The following is a 26,159-nucleotide window of genomic DNA, read 5'->3' as shown; positions in this document are numbered from 1 at the left end:
AGACAGACAATACTGCTCCATTGATTTTTTTTTCTCTCTTGTTAAATTCTCTTATTGTACAAGGATTTACAAACAATGTGTTGCCTGAGCGGCATTCATACCACGCTGTGTCTTGACAAAGTATCTGCATGTTGTCCCTGTGGTCAGTGTTAAAAAGCAGTGGCACGACAGAAGGCAGAGACCGGATGAAGGACAAAAAGCGCTGGGTCTGTTTTTGTTGAGGATCAAACAATGATTTCAAGTTTCATCTAATCCTAGTTCACAGTAACAGTTAGGCTGTACAATCCCATATTCACAAGTGTGTTAAGTGTTCTTACTTGACAACATTTATGGATACAAGACATTCATCCAAATGATGATTAAGTGTCTTTGAGTCCCTAAAAGAACTATAACAGACTGTTTCTGTAACACAGGAAAAAAAAAAGAAAAATCACGATAACAAATGCTATATCTGATTAACAAAACTGTCGCTATGTCATTATAACAGTCACTTCAGGTTAAGACATGTCCACTAAATGGAAAGCATAATAGCTGTAGTCCATTTTCAAGGTACATCATATAATGCTAGATCATGCAGTACATACAAAATGCTTTGTAACATGTAAATGAGTGATATTCTAACACAGGGTTTTAGATGTATGACAGAGACAAAAAACAAAAACAATCTCGTGATGAATAAAAAATAAATCCTGTCTGCAGTTCATTCAGGAAGGAGGAGCAGGGACCATTGCTGCAGCTCTGCACAGAATGTACTCCACTGCCAGTTTGTGCTCTTTCTCCTTTTCGTAGCCAATCAGCATTAGGTCAGAGTGGTGACCTCTGGCTGAGCGTAGTTTCCAGTGGCAGCGAGGATGTCCTTACAGGTCTCTGTTAGCAAACACAAAGGACAGAAATCTAATGAAACACAGTGACTTATGATATGAAGATGAAAGACCTAGAAAATAAACTGGGAGAAGCGTTTTTGAATTCAGTTAATCCTTAATATTTTTTTATGTATAAAATATATAGATACATAAAATGTGAAAAATGTCCATTGTAAGTTTCATAAAGATATTACAATATTATTTTATATATTATATCATTATAATTATATAAAAAAGAGCAGCTGAAAAACCATAAATGTAAGCTGAAATGATTCAAAATTAGAAATATTTGTTTAATAAAATATTTAAATGATTAATTGTTTATCAAAATTGTTGTTGATTGATTCAGATTTTGGCTGTACTCCACACACAGAGAAATCCTACTGATCTGAACTTGGAAGGCCAGCAGGAGGCTTTGACCACCCATGCTGTTAATGGAAACCTATTAGTGGCAGCCATCCAGAGGAGTCACTTGGGAATATGGAAGCTCATCCAAAGCCTTTTCTGTTCGTCTTATATATCTGTGTGCTGCTGCTCTCTTAGCTGCACTTGAATGCTTTGCCACACCATTATGTGCTCATTGTAAGCTGGCAGTTGTCACATCGCAGACACAGTGTGCTTTCAACCAGGACGGTGTTTGCTTTTGTATGTGTAAATTGTGACAGCGAGTACTAACACTGTCACACACTCCCTGTGATGACCTTAATCGCTTTAAATCAGCCAGCATTTTGTTCCTACTACAGGGCGGGTGACCATTTCCTGTCACTGATAACCATCTGAGCATCTTCAGACCTGCTGCATCCATCTGTCCGTTTCCTGCCATACTGCTCTGGTGAAATATTATCCATACCTTACATCTTGCAATTAACCTAGCACCATCCCCTATGAGCATCACTCCAAAGAGCAGATCCACTGTGACATAATCTATCTCCATCTAACCAACTCAAAATGGCCTTTGCATGTTGGACAAAAATGAGGGGTTTTGATTTTTATTCCGGGTACAATTATTTTTAACATTGTTAGGAAACAGTGAAAGTCCACTTGAACCCTTTTTGTAGATAATGTGCACTAAAATGTGTTGTGTATGTGTGATATTTGCCTGTAATAGACTGGGATGTCATTATCCGCATACTCACCAGACACAGGGCTCAGGATTGAATTACCCCCCTCCTCTCTCTCTCAAAGATTAGTTTTGAGGTGTTCTGGCTTTGCTCAGCTTTCCATTGTTTTTGTTTCTGCGATCAGAAGAAGGCTCGCTCGACAATTTAATGAGCTGACCAGATTATTCAGTGTGTTATTAGAGAAATCTGCGTGAAAGCAGGCTGGGGGACAAGTTGTGTTTTTTCTGTGTTTATGTCTTTTCCACTGTGACTGTGAGGCTGTGAATCTTATATTGACAGATGATCTACTCCCCAGAGCATCACTACATGTCCACGATCACCCCTTTTTCTCATTTACCAGATATAATAGGGTTGTGTGTGATTTTTTTTCCATGTAACAACATGCCATGAACCTAATATCCAACACTCAATACATTCAGGAATTGAAGAGGCTTTCAGGAAACGTTCAAATACAATTTACCTGTAATGGGCTGTCAAAAAAATCGGGTGTATACACTCTCACAGGGGCTAAGCAACAATAAGTGCCCCATTTATGTGTTGTTTCTTTCCTCGACAATGATGTGCTAATGAGCTTTAGTAGAAAAATGCTTTTTTGCAAAGTGCAGCTTTTCAGGAAAACACCTTCAGTATTGTCGGGCTGTTTGGAGGCAGGATGTTGTCTGGGTGGGATGTGTGCTCAGGATATCAGGACTGGATCCATAGATGCCAAATATAGAGCCTCCTATCACAAGGGGCTTTTGGGTAGTTTGAAAAGATCAGATATGAGATCCAGCAGCCATTCAAGAGGAGAGAGATGAGAAGCTGACAGCGGATGTCAGTTCACTGAATAAAATGAACATCTCCTTTTTCTTCTTCTTCATAGCCATGTTATCAGATTCAGGCAACTCTTAGAGTAGTCAAAAATACAGAAAACTGGTTGTGCATGTTCAAAATGGGCAGCTAAAGTTAGTAATCACTGTGATAGTATGTTGGTTAAAGCTGTATTAATGCAATCTGGGTCTCACAAGATGATCGACTGAATCCAATTATGTTGCAAATGCTTGCACTTGAACCTGAACATACGTACTTGAGTATGTGAAGCATTCCTTACATATTTAGACACAACAGGTTGTTTGGTACATTGTGTTACTACCAACTCTATGCTGCAGCACTCCGGGAAAGTGATTATTCAAGAAAGAGTCTTTCGCTGAGCGCACACAGACAGATAGATGATGCAATTAGTACTACAAAGCTCTTCCATTGATTTTCTTTTGAACTCTCTGGTGAATAATGACTGAAATCTGCTTTGGCCAGTTGGACGCTGCAGGAAAGATGATAGAAGCCTAATAATGGAAGTGAGTATACTGGGGGTTTTCTGTCTGTAGACATTTACACATCTCCTCCATGCAAAACAGAATGTTGTTTAAATTTTGTTGCTGAGGTTGAGTGGGCATACAGTAACATTAAACACTACTTAAATCCATTTTATCAACACATGGATGCCTCTTCATGGTCCTCAGGACTAATTTATTTGACTTCCTTTTTAGTGCCATCACCTGTACAACTTGAATTCATGATAGGATCATTACAAAACTAATAATAAAAAGCCCACCATACAGAGGATAAAGCTCTTTGAGTTAACTAACAGCATCTAGCTAACAACATGATCTTCCCTCTGTCATTTCATAACCCTGAGGCCAAACCTTCATTTTTTGGCCCATTACCGGTGCGGATCTAAGAATAGCTAAATTTTCTCTCAATTTTTCATCCATCCATCAACTCTGTTTTCTGGTGTGTAATTACAGCGTGGGCTGCAAGCCTGGCTGTAGACTTTTAGTCATGTTAAACCCTCTGACAGCAAAAAGAAAAAGAAGGGAACAAAGTTATAAATACTGTATGAAGTCCAAGGTTCTTCATACAGTATTTATAAAAGTAAAATCCTCACTGTGATGAATCACCTGTGCACTGTAGTTATTAAATTCTCCATCAGGGTGTCACCCACAACACATAGACATGGCAAGAGGTTTAGTTCAAGGAGTTTAACATTTTGGGACACACGCTTATTTCCTCTCTTGCCAGGTTTTGTGTAGAGCTGAAACGATTAATCAATTAGTGGTAAAAAATACCAGATTCTCTGTTTCCTACTAGTCAAACGTGACTATTTGTGGTTTCTTTAGTCTATGACAGTAAACTGAATATCTTTTGGTTGTGGGCAAAAAAAAGACATTTGAGGACACTGCCTTTGGTCCTAGGAAACTGACTAGCAGCTTTCACCATTTTATGGACCAAAAAAATAATCAACACAATAATTACAATAATCAATGGATTAAACGATAGCCATAATAATCGTTACTTGCAGCCCTTGGCTATCTTAGCATAGCATGATGACTGGAAACAGAGGGAAACAGCTAGTCTGGTCAAAGTTAAAAATCCTCTTTTGTAGATGTAAGTTTTTTTCATTTATGAGGTTGCCAGGCAACCAACTGAGACTCGAAGAATTTTATTCATATAACTTGATAATGTGTGAGCTTTAAAAGTAGTGGAAGTGGACTGATTCCCACTGTCTCCAGTCTTTGTGATAAGCTAAACTCACTGTTTCCTAGTTGTGTGAGACGCAATCTTCTCATCTCACTTCCCCTGATTTTAGGTCTGAGTAAAATGCTGCTGGTGACAGATTTTTATTTATCATACAGACATCGAGCAGTACTGATCTTGTCAGGAACTCATTGGATACAGGATTCCAACCTGATCTTGACTCATGAGATTTTCTGTTGAATTCCCAGAGATCATCAGTAGAGGAATTACAATATCTGAAGACCAAATTTGAACTAAAATTGAATATCCCAGAGAACTCAAACCACAGTATAGCTACAACAAAAGCAAGCATACATTTAGATGTGCAATGCTATAAGCAGTAAGCATATATTCAAGTAAGTGCTGGTATGTATGTGACCTACCAGTGTGAACGTTGGGGTCTCCAGAGGTTAGGAGGAAGCAGGTGGCCTCTTTCTTAGCTTTGTCTCGCCCTCGAGAGCACCGCAGGGACCACTTTTCACTGGGAGACAGCGGCTGGGTCAGGCTGCAGCCTTCCTCCTCTGAAAGGGCCACATTTGCATCTCCGTTCTGTTTGGAGTCTGACAAGAAGAGAAAAAGACACAGCAACGTAAATGCCAAAGCTTTTATTGAGTCTCCCCTGAGGGCCCAGACAAAGCCAGAGGTATATTGCATAAAATCGGTATTTTTCTGTGATGAAATCCAATTTAACGGAGATGTTATGAGGAGTAATTTGATCCCGGTGTGTTACTGTCTTTATGACTGAACGCGGTTCATCTGTCAGGCAAACCGAGAAGCCTCAGGAACTATGTGTAAGACTTGAAATGCAATGGCTTTTTATGTTACCATTAGGCTTAAGGCCACTTGAATATGTGTGTCTTAAAAAAGACGAATGCACCAATTTATGCAACAAATTAAACAAAACAATCTGTATCAATAAAAAAAATGAATGAATGAAAACAAAAAACTGTAACATTAATGTCAATAGCCAGTTCACCCAAGTTAGAGGGAAAAAACATTTTCTTGCTCACCTAGAGTTATTTAGCCATGCAGACAGATTTAATTTTGTTTTTGTGTGCGTGTGTGTGAAATAAATCTTATTTAAATAAAATGTATTATTTTAAGATATACCTCTATTTTTAACTTTGATAGAATGCACTTATAACAGCTTTGATTAGGAATATTTATTTGACACTAAATTTTGATTGATGAAATTTAAATGATTTTTTTTTCAATGCTTTGAGCACCACAAATGAAATTCAATTCACCTTCATTGGATTGGAAGCAGATCTTAAAAGCCAAACTATCTGCATGGCTAGATACCACAACGGGTATATGAAACAATGTTTTCATGAAATTTGGGTGAACTGACCCTTTAGTATTGTACGGCAGCCTGACCTGAACGGTTTCTGCCGACACTCTCCTCAGCAGCTAGGGGACAGGTGTCGCTCTGAGTGCTGTCTCTATGTGAGTTTGTATCCGACTTCCCAAATGAGACCGAGTCAGTCGGAGCGTCAGGGTTTGGGTTGTGCTTCTTCTTCTTTTTCGGCAGCTTCTGTTTGGCCATAGCCAGCGAGTAGTACATCCCAAAGTTATTGACGATGACAGGTACTGGCATAGCGATGGTCAGGACCCCAGCCAACGCACACAGTGCCCCCACCATCATACCAAGCCATGTCTGTGGGTACATGTCTCCGTAACCCAGCGTTGTCATGGTGACTACTGCCCACCAGAAGCTTATAGGGATGTTCTTGAAGTGCGTGTGGTTGGAGCCTGTGGGGTCGTTTGGACTGGCTCCGATGCGCTCTGCGTAGTATATCATGGTAGCAAAGATGAGAACACCCAGCGCCAAGAAGATGATGAGCAGGAGGAACTCATTGACACTGGCCCTCAGCGTGTGTCCCAGCACTCGCAGGCCTACAAAGTGCCGTGTCAGCTTGAAGATCCGAAGGATCCGAACAAACCGCACCACGCGGAGAAAACCCAGAACGTCACTGGCAGCTTTGGATGACAGGCTGCTCAGGCCCATTTCCAGGTAGAACGGCAGAATGGCCACAAAGTCAATGATGTTGAGCGTGTTCTTGATGAAGACCACCTTGTCTGGACAGCAGACAATACGCACCAGAAATTCAAATGTGAACCAGATCACACAGATGCCTTCCACCAGGGTGAGGATGGGCTTGGTCACCATCTCAGTCCTCTGCAATTGTCGTGTGGTGTTGCCGATGACAACCCGCTCTGTGCGGTTCTGCAGTTCATTGAAGGCTTCGTGGGTCTCCAAGCAGAAGGTAGTGATGGACACCAGGATGAAAAAGAGGGAGGCAAGTGCCACTCCCTGGATGAGAAAGATCAAACAATTAATCATCAACACAATTAATAAGCAATCATTACTGTTGTTTTGTGCAAGAGCTTCCATTAAAGTCTCGTCTCGTGAATTTTTTTATATCCATGCCACATATAATTTATATTATAGAATTTATTTTCATTGATAAAATTAACAGTGTCAAAAAGCCACCAAAAAAAGACATGGATGTGCCAATCAAGTCTGTAAAGCGGCACATTTATGGCATTATTTTCTTGCAGAAGCAGTGAATGATAAGTGATTGACAGTAAGCAAAGACTAAAATGAACACTGATGTAAGAACACTTAACTCAGGCACAAAGAAATATGATAAGACACAATATTTGACAACATCAAAGTAAAGATATTTTTTGTGATGGATCTTTTTTGTGAAGTTAATACAAGAATGAATGTCAAAGCTTCATCTGAAAGGGAGAAAATCATGCTCCTTATGTGCAGAAACCAGCAGGAATAAATCAAAGGAATAGAACAACCCAGACCACTGTGTAAAACTAAATTAAAACTGGAGCAGCGGGTGGCTTCAGTGGAAAAGAAAAAAAAAAAAAACTTAAATCTGCAATGCGGAACTTAAATTCAAGCCCCTGCCTATCACCACCAGATAAACAAAAGTACACCAGAGTTTATAAATCTCATGTTGAGCAGGACATTCCCACTCTGGATGTGTGAATGTGCTCCAGAGACCTCCACTAGTCGAGCCGGCTAACTTCCAGTTAGATCTCTGCTAACCTGTATGGGGTTAAAATAATTTTAACACGCAGCTTCTAGACTTTCCAAATGGGCAAATTGGACCAAATGGATCAAATTTGGTAGTGATACAAGACATTTCATGAGAGTTGTTTGACAATAGGGGTAGGATGAGAGCCGCTTTAATTTTTTCATTTTAAAAATGTTTGTTGACACCAATGCAAAGTTTTTCATATTATCATTTTTTAACCAATCATGCAGCCCAAGCAAAACACAGAAAACATAAAAAACATATCTACTATTTTCTCATTCCACTGCACCTCCTCATGACATCTCATCAGTGCCAGGAAATCATTCATTGTTGTGATTGTCCAGACTAAAAAGTCCTTTTTTTATTTGAAAAAACTATTTGTCCACAAAAGAGCTGGGACAATGTTCTCTGAGCGAACAGACCAATTTCAAACCAATTACTCCCATGAACACAGAGTCTGAGACATGCTGAGAGAGAACATGATTCTAATAACATTGGGACCTTCCAGTCGGGGACAGCAGGGGGTACTCGCATGGTGCCAACACTGTGTGAACTGACTTACTAAACCAACCATGATGGGGCTACTGTGTGAGTTGTCTCTCAAATATATCAGGGAGAGTCTCATTTTTTCCAGATAAAGCAGGTTACTCTGGTAACAAAATTAGGGGTCTCCAACCAGACTGTTACCACAAGGGTAAAGAGGGGGAAGTGGAAGGATGAGCAGAGCCTGCTGGCACTGAACAGCAGGGGATAAACCAACAAGCTTAACAGTCACCTGCACTGCTGTCAGGTTTCTCAGACATGTTTCAGTCAGTGCAACATCTCTTCTGCTGTCACTGTTCCCTCTAGCACAAATGTTTTAGAACATTATGATGTAATACAAATGATCTGGTTTACAAATACAAACAAAATAGGGAGTGAATCAAACTACTTTTACAATTTATGGAAGACAAATTGAATAATGTGATTGGCATTAACCTGATCCAGCACAATGGCCATGTCTGTCTCTGTTTGTCTTAACATTGTGTGCTGTCTTTATTGTTTACTCAAGTCTGGACAAATTGTAATGCCTCTCCAACCTTTCTAATCTTCCAGCTGGATAAATATGTACCTGTGCCTTGCATGCACTTAGCCATTTTCTCCTGCTGGGGCCTCTCATATATCTATCTGTCTTTATGGTGTTTGGGTCTATGATTAAGACATGGATGTCCAATGAGGGACACTAATTCACTGTGGAACAAGCAAAATAAATAAGAATTGAATATTATGAAGTCCAGTAAGAGGAAAGGATAGACAAAAACTGAGATATTACATTACATTGTATACATTACATTGTACATATCTCTATTATGCATCCATATAATGTGCAGCTCTCCACCATAACAACCTTCCTCAGCTTTTTCCCTGCAGAGCTCTGAGGCATTCACAGGAACCCCTGAGAAGACGAAGAATGAGCCGCAGGACAACTTAGCTCTGTCCCAAGAGGAGCTCAGAGTTTCCCCTGTTGCATAGACACGGTGTCCCTGAACATCACCAAAGCTAACTGTACACTGTGTGTGATTCACAGAGTCACAAGGTGTATCACAACAAGCCAAACAGCATAGAGACTAAATAAAAACAAAAGGAAATTTGAGCACATGCTTTAATAAATGACTAATTTAGCATATTATAGAGATTGAGGCTGATTGTTACCACGTCAAAGGCATTTAATGACTCCTTTCTATCATGTGCATCAACAAAATCAAGATTTTCTTAATGCAACTGCTAGTCAATGATCAATTTTCATCGTTCTTTTATACATACACATATACATGCACATTTGAAAATTTAAAAGCAAATCAACATTTCTTATTCAGTTTTTTTGGTTCCACAAAGAGCCAGACTGCAGATGTTTTTCCATGCTTTCACTCACACACACACACACACACACACACACACACGCGCACACACACCCACACGCACGCACACACACACACACACACACATTGTTTCCAGTGTGTTCTCTCATCTATGATTCTATGATTCCCTATTGGAAAGCTATCCAGACAAAAGAGCCAGATATACAGAGAGTGCCAGATAATTAAGGTGGTCTCCACAAAACGAGAGGGACTAGACTCTAATGCAGCACCTCATTAGGAAAAATTTCGAAGTCAATTAATATAAAATTACACCAGCATTTCATTAACTCTCTCTGGACTTCCAAGTCCCACTGTGGGTTCGTGACTTGCTGCACCTGGACAATAAACTGTGAGCACAATGTAAACATCAGAAGAAGAGCTGTAAAAGAAGGACATTGCACAGAAATAGATTATCTGTCAGACATTTACTGACTGAATAAGGATTGACTATGATGATGCCAACATTTGTTTGATATCTTCCTCAGCTGAAAACAAACCCCCTTTTTTCCTCATTTAAGAAAAGATTTTACTATTTCATTTTCTCACAATTTGTACAGCTTAGCAGTGCCATATCTTGACCTTTTGACAAATAATCAATAATATGTTTCAGTTGAGCTGCTGCCCAAACAATTTCAACAGAGAGCAGAAGCTCAGGACCCCTTTACTGTACAGATGAGCTTGTCATCAATCATCAAATTGTCATCATTTTTGTCATGCTAACAATGACTGGCAGCCTTTCACACTTAAGTGTTAGATTTAAAAATGATACTGAAACTGATGAATAATTAATTACTTAATGATTTATGGTGGCACTAGAGGCAGATGAATCTACAATCCTGTTGCTAACAAAAATCTATAAACACTTGGCATTCAAATAGGTTAAATTATTTGCTGCCCTATAAGACTCAAAGAGATTTTCACCATAAAAACATATATTGTTGCATCAATGATTAGTTTTTCAGGGACAAAATCAAACATTGGCTACGTGTTGGAAAATTAGTTCTGTCCAAGTGGAGAAAACCTGGAATTACCACTAATGTGTTCTTGTGTGTTTATACCACTGACTGTGTATGAATATGGAAAATACCACAGCTCCCAAAAAGTGAAGCCTCAATCGAAAAATAAAATTACACGTCAAATAAATGTTCCCCAAAGATGATTTCTGTCATAGGTCATTCTAATAAGGCTGATGCTTGTCTAAACTGCTAAATTTTTGATTAAGTTTGTTATTTGATGATATAAAAGGCGGGAGTGCAAAAGTTGTTCTCAAACATCCATCAGACAGTGAAACGGCTGAGGGGGCGTGTCCCGCAGACCATCATCCTGGCTCTCCTACACAGACTCTGCCTCCAAATGTCATCACACAAACAACACAGCAGCTCCTGGAAAGAATATATTTTGGCTTCACTTTTGGATTGCAGCACACAGTGGAGACACATCATCCATGTTTACACACAGTCAATTGTGAATATGTACTTCTATTAGCCACTTACTTCAGTGATGGAGCAAAAGGTAGGTTCAATTAACACAAAGGTCTTAATAAATGTTTCCAATGTGTCATCCCTGCAAACAGCTAAAAAAAGAGCAGCATGGACACGTAAGTCAGGAGCTCCCGCATGCTAACACTTTAAACTCCATTAAAACTCGAGACATAGACGCTGACGAACTCAAAAACTGAGAATATGAGTGGATCATCAACAAAAACGAAGAATAAAAAGAACCCGGTCATCCAAGGAAAAGAAATAAACCGAGAGATTAAGGAGAGCAAGCTAACACCACAAGCTAACATGGCCTCGACCAACAGCGGGGGAACTGCTCTCGTTGAAAGGCTCCAGTCGACCGGGACCGCGACATGGAAACAAACGGGGAGCGGACGCATCGGGGAGGCCAGTAAAGGCACGCGAGGACGACTGCAAGAATTTCAACTGAGGGGAAACAACACAGGAGGGGTACATACATCAGTATAAGCCTGAGTTAAAGGATAATTACCGTTTTTTACAACCTGGACCTTATTTCTAGCATAAAACTTTGGTGTCATTTGGAGTCGTTCGGACGAAATTAGCTCAGAGTACACGGGGCACCGAAGCACAGCCTCTATATAACACATTATCTGCCGCCAAACTAGTTCATTTCACCAATATTTTGTTATGATACGTTAGTGCTATTCCCCTCCGAGTCCGTGGTGGCATGTTATCAACATCCGGGGTCTGAAGGTTGACCTACTAACCTCTGATCTGGATGATGTTTATCATTGAGTGGAAATCCTCCAGTGTTGTGATACAGACGTATTTAGGTTAGTAAATACGTTATACCACCCTTCAATTACCTAAAGACAAAGGGGGAATGGCATTTCCAAATTTAAAAGAGTATTTTCATGCTGCGCAACTACGTCAACTAATCTGCTGGTGTGATGAGGGATATGTAGCTCGATGGAAAGATATTGAAATTTCTATACACAAAAACCCAGTTCAAACAAATATAGGGGAAATAGAGCCCCCTACTTACATAAGAGGGGAGCATAACTTTGACCCAGTGATATACTATACTTTAGATATATGGTATTCTATAGTGAAACAACTAAAAATAGGTAAAGAAATTGGACTATTAAAATGGGTTGCATTTGATGACAAATTTGCACCAAGAAAATTTGATGAGACATTTAAACATTGGGCAGAAAAAGGAATTACAGCCATATGCACAACTATCAAAAAGGGTGAAATGAAAAGCTTTCAAGAACTAAAAAATGCATATGATCTAACTAATCAGGACTTATTTAGATACCTGCAATTGAGGGATTATTATATCAAAAATATTAAAACAAATGAGGATAAAATTCATCCTATCTTAAAATTACTGGTTCAGGCATATAGCCATCCCATCCCAAAAGCAGTATCTGTTCTATATGGCTGCTTAATGGAATCTAGAATAGAGTCAACATTATATGTTATAGCCAAGTGGGAAAGGGAGCTGGGTGAGGAGATTCCAGAAGGGATATGGCATGATTTGTGGAAAGCACACCAAACTATTACACAGTCACTGAGATGGAGAGAATTTAATTCGATATTTTATCACACCTAGAATCAAAAGCAAACAGATAAGTGCTCACCAGCCATGTTGGAGATTGTGTAACGACATGGATTCAGATCACACACACATCTTTTGGAAATGCACAAATATACAGCCCTTCTGGGGGAATGTTCACTCAGTTCTCTGCAATGTGTTGGGATATGTGATTCCTAAATCTTGTCTTGTTCTGTACCTTGGTCATTTGGATGGATCGGTGCATAAGGGAGACCAATATCTGATCAAGATTCTTCTGGTGGCTGGGAAGAAGGCCATTACTAAAACCTGGCTCAGGACTGACCCCCCTAGTAACAAACAATGGATGTCAATTATAGACGATATACTGGCGATGGAACATCTTACATACATGTTGAAAGTGAAAGAAGACCTATTTGTTAAAAGATGGGGAAAATGGTTGACATATAAAGGAGAGACTTGATTTTACATAATTGTATACAGGCTCTATTCTTGATGATTGTTTTTAGTTTTGTTTTTTGTTGTTGTTTTTTGTTTGTTTCATCGTTCATGCTCCGTAATCCAGAGGTGATTGTCTTGCAATGTATTGTTACCATTGCTAACTAAAATAAATAAATAAAAATTGTTAAAAAAAATTAAAAAATGGTAAATGGACTGCTCTGTGGCTTTGACAAACACAAATCATATCCTATAATCTCCTGTATATCTCCGTTGTGACAACAAACCAGCAGCAACCAAATAAAAGCTGTGAATCCTGCTGCTGTTCGGACTCTTGTGATGAGCCCAACAGGCCCTGACAGCCTTCAGTTTACTCAAATGCCAAACAGTTTATCCCAGCACTAAACAGAGCTGGGTATCTGCAGCCAGAGGCACCTCTGCTGGGGAGGTGCAGGAGCTCTTTGCACACACAACTTGCTCTGTTTTTAAAAGGCTCAACCTGAAAGTCTAACAGCAAGACCTCACACCTGTGTGTATGTGTCTGTAATTGGGTTTGCATGTTTGTTTCTTTTTCTCTCTGGCTATTTGTATTTATCAGTTTGTTTGTGGCTCTTCAGTAGACCTCCATGTCTGTCGATAAACCTTGCAGTATTTAAAATATGTATTTATAGTCTATTTCAAGCCTGACACAAAGGGAGACCACAGTATCACGTTTACAGCTCAGCAGTGGAAATTTTAAACACAGTCACTGTGTTGGAGTGAATGCCATAATGTCTCTTTGCTGCTATAGAACATTTCCATGTCAGTCTACTGAGCCCACCAATGTTATACAAGCAGCAGTCATTATAAGGCCGAATGGATTGTACAGTTACTGAATGTTCACATGAAGCTTTTGTTTTCCTGGTATGTAAATATTATTACTCAAATCCTGCTGAGGGTTGAAGCTGATACTAACATTATATAACATTTAGAACCCAACCAATATATCAGTCATCCAATATTGTCATCAGAAATATCACTGATATATCGGTATCAGCATATACTGTATGTTGTCCATGTGCCAATTTTGTTTCACATTTTTAAAGTTATATAGGCAGCATTTGCATGTATACTTAAAAGATGTTCTTAATTCATGTTGAATATTTGTACATGTTTTATTAATAATTATTTATAATCATTGAGTTACCAGTGATGTTAAGTGTTTCAGTGCACTTACAGTATGTCCTTTCATACAATATACTTTATTATTAAACTGTAAACTATCATGAGTAATCATGTATATCATCCATAAGTAATAGATCTGAACATTTCTAACACAGTTAATAATTGCCACGACCAAATGTTTCCATGTTGGCAAGAATCATTTATAATGCCTATAAACTGTATAATAATTGACAGATTCAACTTTTTATCTGGCCTTGACCTGTTCTTTTTGTTTTCAAGAAACAGATCCAATAATGTCACAGATAAAACAAACACCTATAAATGTAGAGCAGTGAAACCTTTGAGGATGTGAAATGCTAAACACTGGTACCAAAAAGACATCAATCCAAGGTCATCAGGTGTCAGTGTGCAGACAGAGCAGAGGGCCCCCTAAGGGGACAGCCAACCAGTCCCAGCTGGGAAGATCAGGGTGGGAGAGAACAAGACAGTAGGCACAACAGGCAGCAGGCTGTGCGTCAGTATGCAGCAGCTGGGGAGACCCATCACAGCCATCACCTCCAGCTGTTCAGCATCACGCTCTGTTACTAACACCAGCACGCTATACTGTACAACACCAACAATGAGTCTTCTGAGCAGTCAGCAGCTGCAAAGCCAATGAGCTCAGCCACTGCTGTTTTCCTAGAATTCATGTCACACTGATTCATGTCTGAGAGTCTTTGCACCTGAAGACAGAGGAGCATTGACCACAGACTGTCAACTGTGTGTCTCCAGGGAATCTGTAGAGAAGTCTTTCATTATCAGTTTATATTTTATAGAAGCAGAGACGTCACCAAAAAAGAGTGGCCTATGATAAATCAAGACAAAATGTTGAAGACAGCTCTAACCTTTAACCCCCTGCTATTGAGGGGCATTAAGTAATTTCCTACATCACTAATCAATGAACTGCAGCAGTGACAGGACTGGCAACATCAAAAACCACCTGTTACAACATAAAAGATCAGAACATAAAATCTTGCCAGTGAGGAGGATGCAGAGAAGTAAAATGTCCTCCAAGCCAACAGGTACAAGGAGTGGGTGATGAGAAGCCTACGTTATCAGGGACCACCAGGCCCATCCCAGGGGACTTTTATTTCATAATATATAGCCACAATTTTCAAATCGCCAGGAGCCAGCGTTTAGCAGAAAAAAGAAAAAAAAAACATCTTTTCTGCTTGTTCAACCCTGGGATGATCCCTGAGAGAAAGACCGGAACGGTGTGTGACATCATCATGACATCACATGCAACTGATGTGGGGAAAACTTGATCAGTGAAATGGCGAGGACCCTGACTGAAAACCAAAAACAGACAACATCTGTGAACACCAGACCAAATCCTGTTACAGCATCAACCGGGAAGAGGCCAAAGGTCATCGAACAGGAGTCAGTAAATGGCCAGAGAAAAATCAAAAATGCCAAAAATCACCAGCCTTAAACGGACCATGACCACCTGTTGCCACGTAAACAAGTCTCCATACCGAGGATGACAACTGAGCCATCTCCATGACAACTGAGCAGACTCAATGAGAAAAAAAATAACTTTTACCAGCAACTTAATTTTGTCAAAATCCAAAAACAGCTACTAAAGAGTATTTGGATATACTTAACTGATCATCAATCAAATCACTTAAAATAGAGGCCTATTAAAAACATTAATACAGATGGAATGAGTCAAAAGACAAAAACACAAAGATTTTTGTTTTCCTCTCTCTCAGGAATTTAAACACACTTTCTGCAGTCAAGATTTAAAGCTGATACCATTCAATCTGCTTGGCCAATCGTCTCCACTTATTTTTAGTTGTGATGTCTTGATTCAATACTTGTATTTTCCTAGATAATACAACTGCACAATGCACAATACAATTAATTAATACTAGTGGTAATAATACTAATAATATTAATACCATTACATAAACGGTGCTTTTCCACTACACAGTTCTAGCACAACTCAACTCGACTCGGCTCAACTCGACTCAGTACAGTTCCAGGACAGACCTTTTCCATGACAAAAAACTACCTACTGAACGTGGGCAGGGTCGTCATAGCACAGCTGCGCAAAACTGCCGTGACGTCTTTCTAGCGTCATAAGTTATTAAAATCAATCCAACGTTTGACAATTAAATTTAAAAAATTGCCTGCAACCTGTGTCGAGAGGGTACAGCAGGGTGGACCATTTTTTAGGTGCTGTATCAAATTGGTAGCACTGAACACAGCTGTGTTACATTGCAGGCCTTTCAAGTCAATTTTGGACTGCTTTCTTTTCTAATTTTAAATTCCACACTGCAGACATTTTAGCCGCAGGTATGCCAGAATATGCTTCTGCTTCTTGCCACAAATCGTGCACTCCATTTCTAACACCTGTGTGACAGCAGACATAAAACAAAGGATCTGATCTGTTTTTGCTCAATATTGCCAAAACTGATCAGTTAAAAAATGCCATGATCAACCCCAATACCAACCTTTGAGATCGTCTCAGGACATCCCTAAAGCCAGGCTTGGACTACAGGAATATTGGGCCAATTTATCCCCGATTCACCTCTCCTGACAGTCAGAGGGAGGATCTGGTCTGGCTGCCCTAATCAGTTCAAACAAGTTTGATATTTAGGATTAATAATCTGGATTATTAAATCATTACTTTCCATGCGGGACCCCAATAGCCAATGAGAGACACATCTTCAAGGAAATGGAAGTGAATGAGAGGACTTTTGAAATGGAAACCACAAAGAAATGAGCTGTTGTACAGGTGCGTTGGACAGCTGAGATGGAGGACAGGCTTGTTGAATATGACTGCCTGTGCAACGTGTGTCAAAGACATAACCTTAAAGACAAAGAAAAACATTTTCAGTAATGTTTATTAATTTTGCTTTAATTTGTCTGCAAAATTTGCAGTCTGCAACTCTTCATGATGAACCTGCTGATCTCATAGCAAGACAGCCAATCCATTTTCAGCACACAGCTTAGAAGTGAGCAGAATAAACAACCAACATAATCACACAGGATTACATCCCTCTTTCGCAGAGAATTCAGTGTTATAAAAGTCTCCTTAACAAGGCAGCACTGCTTTGATGATGTGTGAAAAATCAAATCTTGCGTTCCATTCACAGAGCAGCAGAGGAAGGTGTCAGCTCTGTGAAAGCCAGGCCCAGAGGAATAAGAGCTTCTGCTCAAAACACTCCTTCATTATATATCATCGTGGTGTCACAGTGAGAGAAATGTGAGACTAAGTTTCATGATTAACAATGAGTAAAGCAGTTGATGAAGATTTGTGATACTTAAGAAGTGAATACATGGATATGATTCCCTAACGCCAATATTCAGCTTTTAGTAGGGTTAGACTTTCCACTAAAAATATATATTTCACAATATTTAATTTCAAACAACAAAACAAAGCACGAATATGTAGTTTCTACATCAGTCCATCTCTCATTCTCATAGCAAAGACAAATTGATTTCTTGCTTTATGTGGGAGAAAATACTCTCTTTTCTGTGGGAGAGTCCGTTTTAATTGCTCACCACTGATAACATGTTGCAGCCTATTACCAAAGCAGTGATTAATTCTCAGCATCAGGGGATTTAATCAAATATTGATTTATAGAAGATTGTACAAAGTTATCTGGTCTGAACTTAATGTTAATGCTAAGTCTGTCCCACTTGTCATATTTAACAAAACTGAGAGTACAAAGCCTGTGGTACTATGCTACTATTAGTGCCACAAAGCTCTCCATGTTTTTAAACTGGAATATTCAACTGTCAGGTTTCTTCAATCCAAAAAAAAAGTTGCCACCAAAAAAAAAGGTCACACACTCTAATATTTTGTTGGACCGCCTTTAGCTTTGATTACGGCATGCATTCGCTGTGGCATTGTTTCAATAAGCTTCTGCAATGTCACAAGATTTATTTCAGTCCAGTGTTGCATTAATTTTTCACCATGATCTTGTATTGATGATGGGAGAGTCGGACCACTGAGCAAAGCCTTCTCCAGCACATCCCAAAGATTCTCAATAGGGTTAAGGTATGGACTCTGTGGTGGCCAAGCCATGTGTGAAAATGATGTCTCATGCTCCCTGAACCACTCTTTCACTATTTGAGCCTGATGAATCCTGGCATTGTCATCTTTGAATATGCCCGTGCCATCAGGGAAGAAACAATCCATTGATGGAATAACCTGGTCATTCAGTATATTCAGGTAGTCAGCTGACCTCATTCTTTGGGCACATAATGTTGCTGAACCTAGACCTGATCAACTGCAGCAACCCCAGATCATAGCACTGCCCCCCCCCCCCCCCCCACAGGCTTGTACAGTAGGCACTAGGCATGATGGTTGCATCACTTCATCTGCCTCTCTTCTTGCCCTGATGCGCCCATCACTCTGGAACAGGGTAAATCTGGACTCATCAGACCACATGACCTTCTTCTATTGCTCCAGAGTCCAATCTTTATGCTCTCTAGCAAATTGAAGCCTTTTTTCTAATTAGCCTCACTGATTAGTGGTTTTCTTAAGGCTACACAGCTGTTCAGTCCCCATCCCTTGAATTCCCTTCACATTGTGCATGAAATCAAATCGTAGAAAAACAACAGTATGCTATGTTTAATATGGGCATGCACAGACATATTCCAAGATGACAATGCCAGGATTCATCAGGCTCAAATAGTGAAAGAGTGGTTCAGGGAGCATGAGACATCATTATAACTTGTCCAATTGCTCTCTGTCCCCTAAAACTGGAGGCTTCAGTTAGACACAATGGTGTTTTGAGCTAACATCAGGATGCTAACACACTCATGATGACAATGCTAACCAGGGCTGCAACTGATAATTATTTTTGTTATTGACTCATCTCCCTATTTTCTGAATTCATCTATGAGTCATTTTGTCCATCAAATGTCAGAAATAGTGAAAAAAGCAACACATTCTCATATGTGAGAAACCAGAACCAGCAACGGTTCTGTATTTTTGCTTGAAATGTGACTGTTTGTCAGCATGTTAACGTTTGTATTAGCACCAATGAAACCAATGAAAATCAGACATTGCTTTTGAATTGTGGTTCAACAGAATCATTCAATCACAAACTAATGAAACAGGCCTGGACAAAAATGATGGTACCCATAACTTAATATTTTGTTGCACAACCTTTTGAGGCAGATTTTTGTAACTGTCAATGAGACTTCTGCACCTGTCAACAGGTATTTTGGCCCACTCCTCGTGAGCAAACTGCTCCAGTTGTCTCAGGTTTGAAGCCTTCTCCAGACGGCATGTTTCAGCTCCTTACACAGATTTAGATCAGGGCTCATAGAAGGCCACTTCAGAATAGTCCAATGTCTTGCTCTTAGTCATTCTTGGGTGTTTTTAGCTGTGTTTTGGGTCATTATCCTGTTGGAAGACCCATGACCTGCGACTGAGACCAAGCTATCTGACACTAGGCAGTACATTTCTCTCCAGAATGCCTTGATAGTCTTGAGATTTCATTGTACCCTGCACAGATTCAAGACACCCTGTGCCAGATGCAGCAAAGCAGCCCCAGAACATAACTGAGCCTCCTCTATGTTTCACAGTAGGGACAGTGTTCTTTTCTTGGTATGCTTCATTTTTGCATCTGTGAACATAGAGCTGATGTGCCTTGCCAAAAAGCTCCAGTTTTGTCTCATCTGTCCAAAGGACAATCTCCCAGAAGCTTTGTGGCTTGTCAATATGCATTGTGGCAAATTCCAGTCTCGCTTTTTTATGGTTTGCTTTCAACAGTGGTGTCCTTCTTGGTCGTCTCCCATGAAGTCCACTTTGGATCAAACAACGACGGATTGTGCGATCTGACACTCATGTACCTTGACCTACGAGTTCACCTTTAATTTCTTTGGAAGTTGTTCTGGGCTCTTTGGTTACCATTCGTATTATCCGTCTCGCAGACTGACTGAATACAAGTTTGAAGACACCTGCGATACTAATTAGAAGACACACCTTAGTTTAACATGTCCCTATGGTCAAATTATTTTCAATCTTTTCTAGGGGTACCATAATTTTTGTCCAGGCCTGTTTCATTAGTTTGTTTTTTAAAATGATTCTGTTGAACCACAATTCAAAAGCAAAGTCTGATTTTCATTGGTTAATTTTCAGTACATTTTTATTTATTATTACTTTTGTCAGTTTCAAATTATTTCAGTGACCATTGTGGGTTTTTCTTTCTTTAACAAAGGGGGTACCAACAATTTTGTCCACGTGTGTACTTCCTCTGATATATGATATACCTACATGATCCTCTCATGTTTTTAATTTGTGAGTGGTGCTGTCATCAGCACAAATGTGCTGACTTTTACAGAACTGCACCTCCAGTCTTGGTTGATACTGAATCGAGAATGTGGCTTAAATGATGGGCAGATTAACTTCCTTTCCGGCTTTCAGGAATTACATTACTTGAAATGAGCTCAAAAGGTTTTTAAATGAAATGGCCATAAAGGTAACGTGAGTCCCTCAAAATGCACCCTGCATGCTTTCAGAATGCACATAGAGCAAACATATGTACATGAATCAGCTGGAGAGAAAATGGGCAATAAACATTATGCCTGGGTCAATATGGAGCCGCCATATACTAATTCTCATCACATACTTCCAGAATGATTCACCGTCATCCATCCTACTGTTTTTTGTAGAATTTCTCAAATCATAATTGATTCATTTACAAATATTCAGTGGTAAGAGACAGACGTGATTAACTGACAGGCATGGCGTGGGTCATCTTCAGATGGCACCATGCAGCGGCAGCTGTGACTCAGTCTACAGTGACAGCCTGCAAATGCCACCTGGACAAGAAGCTAAAATAAACATTATTTGTATTGTGACTGGCATGCAATAAGAACATTATACTGGTGCAACACTATGAGAACAGACATGAATAGATCATCTGAATGGACCACTCAGTTCCATAAACAGGCAGAGCGATAATAGAGGGAGCATCAGCCTTACTCTTTCTGGACTAAATGTATTTTTCTTTCTGACAACTCCTGCTGTAGTGACACTTGATACTTGCTTTCACGTTTAGTTCACAAAGCACTCCGCTGCTTTTGTTGCAAAGTCATTGGGTATCAAATACTTTCAAATGCTTACAGCTGGCTGATATACCCTGAGGATAAATCTGGGATGGATTTGAATAAGTTAGAATAAAAAGGCAATGTAAATCTCTTTAACAGTACTAACAAGCATTATGTTAATTCTGCAAAAAATATGGGAAATCTACTGAAATTTTCAATGCTGCAAGATTGGGCGACATGCAATTATGTAATGCATGTAAGGAACAGATGATGATTTTATTTTTCTTGTACCTGTATGGATAGATCAATAGATAGATCTTTATTTTCATTGCAAGCTCTTTTTGAACAGGCCAATAGCAGCATAAAAATATAAAATACATAACACTAATGCACACATGCATGAACTCAAACACATGTCACCTATACTCATGACCACATACACGTGTGCTAAGATCCCAATTCCTCTGTGTAACATATGGTCTGATTTAGTGTACATGGCTATACACTCCTGCAGCCTTTCAAACACCTGTGCTTTGAGGACCTTCAAGTGCAAACTATGAACAGGATGTGTGGGAACACTGCAGCAGCACAGCATCTCTTTCATGAAACAGCAGTTTCTCTATTTTCAGCATTATGGTACAATTTCATAACTTATACTTAAAAAAAAACTGCTCAGTGAATGATTGAAAGGAATATTCGCTTGCCAAGAGACATTTAAGAAAAATGGGTTATATTACAAGTTAGATGCTAAAGTAACGGAAAAGATTTACTAGGTGGCCAAAAATATATGGACACCCAAACCCCACCCATCAACAACATTCATGTGCTGCTTCAACAGATTCCATTCCACTTGGAAAACTTTCCTCAAGATTTGGGAACCTGGTTGCAAGGATTTGCTCTCATTCAGCCAAAAGGCCTAAGACCCAGTTGACTGTTGGTGTTCCAGTTTATCCCAAAGGTGTTGGGTAGGGTGGAGCACAGGGCTCTGGGCACACCGGTCAAGTTCTAAAACACCAAAGTGGGAAAATCATTTCTACAAGGATCTCACTTTGTACTCGAGACAGAAAATGACCTTTTCTAAACTGTTGCCACAAAGTTGTATGCTTTAGCATGAAGATTTCCTTCCCAAACAAGGAAAAACTCACCCAAAGCCCAAGACGCAAGCTAAACTGTCTTGTACTGTCTCAAATATCAGTTCACAACACAAAGATATTCAGTTCTCTATCATTGAAGACTAACGTTGTCAATCAACTAATCAATTAATCGACTCATCATTGCAGCTCTAAACAGCTCTACACCAAAATGACCACATCCTTCTGGCCTTGCACTGTATGTGGGTTTTTAATGACTCCAAAATTGTGTTCAAACACAAAGACGAACATAATGTATTTACACACTGACTTAGGGAAAGCTCTTTTTATTGGCCAAAGTGTAAGCAACAGTTGGTAATGTTTCATTTTGTTCAGTGTTGTTGTTTGTTCTTGTTCACTTCCCTTTCTTTCAAATGTTTCATCACTTATCCCAGGGCAGTGATTACACTCATCTATCATTTGTGTTTTTATTGGCTCTGTCTTACAGTCACAAACAGACTGATCTGATTTCACAATAATAACTGATTCCAAGAAATTATCACAAATTATCACAAAGTTGTATTTTAGAATAGTGTTTGTCAGATTTTCTGTCTAAACTGTTGTTTAGTGTCACAGTAAAAGTGATAAGTAGGATGTTGATCATGTTTCTCCTTTGAGGATGTTCAAGCTCAGTCCCTGGTTAGTGCATGGACAACTCTACACCTGTTCCTGGGTAAACAGTCAATGAAACAAATATGAGGATATGACCTTTGGCCAGAAAGAAAAGAATCTCTTTCCACACAAAGAAGGACGAATCCTCAACTCAACTTGACAAAAACTTCCCACACTAGTTTAAAACTCCCAGATCTGATGTTAAACAACAGGTTCACAAAAAGTCTGTCTTAATACAATTATCAGGTGCCCCAATGAATATTGAAATAGATTTTTCTCGCTGTAATCATTCCTCCTGTTCATACTCTTAGATCCCTTCAAATGAGTTTATAATGTAAGTGAGGACAAAATCCACAGTCCTTGTTTTGATCAAAAAATGTATCTAAAAGTTTGTCTGAAGATAATATGAGGTTTCAGGTGTCTGAATTAGTCAAATAAAATGGATATCTTCCACGGTTTTTAAGTCAAAATTTACCTCAGTGTTTTAACAGACAGTTTTCCTGTTGAGCTGCAGTGGAAGGATCAAAACAAAAAAAAGGGGAAATGTGACACTAAAAAACTGTAACTTTGAAAGATATTTAATAAAATAAATATTAGCTTATATATAAGCTAACATATAACATTTTAGCTTAGTTAGGCTAGAAAATGTAACATCAAAACATTCACTGCCTTCTTCCACCTCATCAAAAACATCTCCAGCCTCCGCCCATCACTGTCCCAATCCAGCATTTGTCACCTCCCGCCACTGCAATGCCCTCCTCACCGGACTCCCCGCCAAACTCATCAACAGACTACAAATTATTCAGAACTCGGCCACCCGGATCATCACCCGCACCAAATCGTCTGACCACATCACCCCTATTCTCATACAACTTCACTGGCTCCCAATACAATACCGCATCAACTACAAAAACCTACTCTTCACATACAAAGCCTTCCACCATCTAGCCCCTTCTTACCTCTGCAACCTCCTCCAGGACTACAGCCCCTCCCGCACCCTCCGCTCAACCTCTGCTTGTCTATTAACCATCCCCACATAACGCCTCAGCACTATGGGTGCCCGAACCTTCAGCTGCTCAGCACCCAGACTATGAAACTCCCTCCCTCCACACATAAGACAGTCGGACTCCATCACAACATTCAAATCCAAACTCAAAACACACCTGTTCAAACTGGCATACTCACTTTGACACTGTGCACTACACTTGTTTTTAGGTTTTTAGGTTGATGTCTGGTTTTAATAATGTTTGTTGTTTTAATCTCAGTTTTATTCTCTGTAATGTGACCTTGGGTGACTTTTTTAGTACATATGCAACCGGAGTAACACGACCTTGGGTGACTTGAAAGGCGCCATCAAATAAAATGTGTTATTATTATTATTATTATTAGTGGAAAAATGCACGAAAAAAAAAAACACAAAAAAAACCCATTGAACTGGGAGGGCTTGGAGTTCAAATACAGTTCAATAGTCCCATCACAAAAAGGTACATAGTGCCAATTCCACAAATATAAGACAAGCGAGGGCTAAAGTAATGGAGTGGCTGTGTATGACTATGTATTTAATAAATTTAACTCAGCTGAGACAAATTATTTCTTGTGGACATTTATGGTGGCACATGGCAGTCTTAAGAACTTTCCTGAGGGAAGTAATTCAAAGTGTGGGTACAGTAGATGGGACAGATCATTATTTTTGGTTTCCAGTACGCATGCAACTTAGTTGCAGCTATGGTTTCTCAATGATTTGTTGGACCACTCTTGATAGTTGGCCTTCACATTTGACAACCAAGTGTCCGTACTGCGCGACCATGTTAAAAGACAAGATGATTTCCACCAGATTCCTGTGCACCATTTCAAGAATATTCTGGCTCATCTCAAAGTCATTAAGCTTCCTGAGTAAATATATCCTCTCCATATTTAAAAACATAACCTATGTTATTTATAAAATTAAGATGGCTATCTATACAAGTTCCTAAGTACCTAAAACATTTAACCTTTTCTAACCTTTTGTAAGGGGTGGACATAAATCTAAAATATAGAGTTTACTTGATATGATCATATAGTTTTACTGATGTTTATCTCTGCCCTTTAACGTTACATTTAAAGTAATAGCATCAAAACTGCTAGGAACAAACACTGTAGGTATGTGAACCACAGTAAAAGTATTATTCACAAACCTACACAAGACAACGCTTTCTATACTCAGTTGATCATATACAGCTTATATTTTCCTGGTAGATTTTACTACTAAAACAGCAAAACATCACAATTTCAGAAGGATATTGAACTAGACATCAGCAGTCTAGACTTGACAGGACTCAATGAGCAGCATTTATGAATTATCTTCTGACTCTTCTGACCAGAGCTTGTCACAGGCTACTGGACTAAATCATCTGGTATAACCAAGAGGAATTCAGATTATGAGGTGAACATTGCAGACTTGAAGTTGCACCTGTAGACGGTAGGTTCAGCCTGATTTGCTAAACCTCGTGTGGACACCTGTTGATTAGGAAAATGTGCGCCTTTTTTTCTAAGATGGAAAATCACTCGAGGGCTTTATGGTCTCACATCGACATATGGCGACTAAAACGCTCAGAGCAGGAACACCTGATGAACTCACCCTGGCTGCTCTGGATGAGTACGGGTCGTCAAACAGGGCCCACACCTTCGGCTGCCAAACTTCGCAGCATCCCCTCGACCTGTCTGGACAGTCCTCGATACCGAAACGCCTAGGCATCTCTCTGTCGTCGTCAGTGTCGTCCGGGTCTGGTGGCTCAAATATATCCAGGGCCTCTTCCGCGTCCCGGTGCTGCCGATAGGTCATCCAGCAGCATGGCTCCACGTCGGTCTCGTCTATCCCCCAAAAGGCCAGCTCCTCCTCGAAGAGCGGTCCGCAGACGTCGGCAGGGCAGTGTAGCTTACCGGTCCGGTAATAGTTGAGCACGTAGGCAAAGATGCCAGGGTGTCGATCGAAGAAGAACTCGCTCGAGCTCGGGGGCGCAGCGTCCGAGTCGGAGCTGACCTGTGTGTCCGGGTCGGCAAGCCATGCCAGGCGGGTCCCCGGCAAGGTCCTGAGGGTGCTCTTGTAGGTTTCATGTCTCGTGCCGCCCACGTTGATGATAATTTTATCCGAGTCTTCCCCTCTGGCCATCTCCTCTTTCAGACATGATTTAGATGGAGGTTTGTTGCCTGACTTGCGCCCTCGGTAAGAGGAAACACACACGGAGCTTATCAT

The 26,159-nt window shown here is 39.9% G+C and overlaps 1 protein-coding gene across 1 annotated transcript; it reads right to left on the bottom strand.

The window, feature by feature from the left end:
• Nucleotides 1-693: 693 nt before the first annotated feature.
• kcnc4 (potassium voltage-gated channel, Shaw-related subfamily, member 4) lies at nucleotides 694-26,159 on the bottom strand. Its single transcript, XM_053317386.1, has 4 exons — nucleotides 25,545-26,159; nucleotides 5,915-6,851; nucleotides 4,921-5,097; nucleotides 694-867 (listed from the first exon to the last, which is right to left on the bottom strand). Exons 1-4 carry the CDS (start codon nucleotides 26,157-26,159, stop codon nucleotides 800-802), a joined length of 1,797 nt encoding a protein of 598 aa, XP_053173361.1. The 3' UTR covers nucleotides 694-799.

The sequence above is a fragment of the Scomber japonicus genome, chromosome 4, assembly GCF_027409825.1.
Source record: "Scomber japonicus isolate fScoJap1 chromosome 4, fScoJap1.pri, whole genome shotgun sequence".
Lineage (NCBI taxonomy): Eukaryota > Metazoa > Chordata > Actinopteri > Scombriformes > Scombridae > Scomber > Scomber japonicus.
This window is presented reverse-complemented; position numbering and strand designations above follow the sequence as displayed.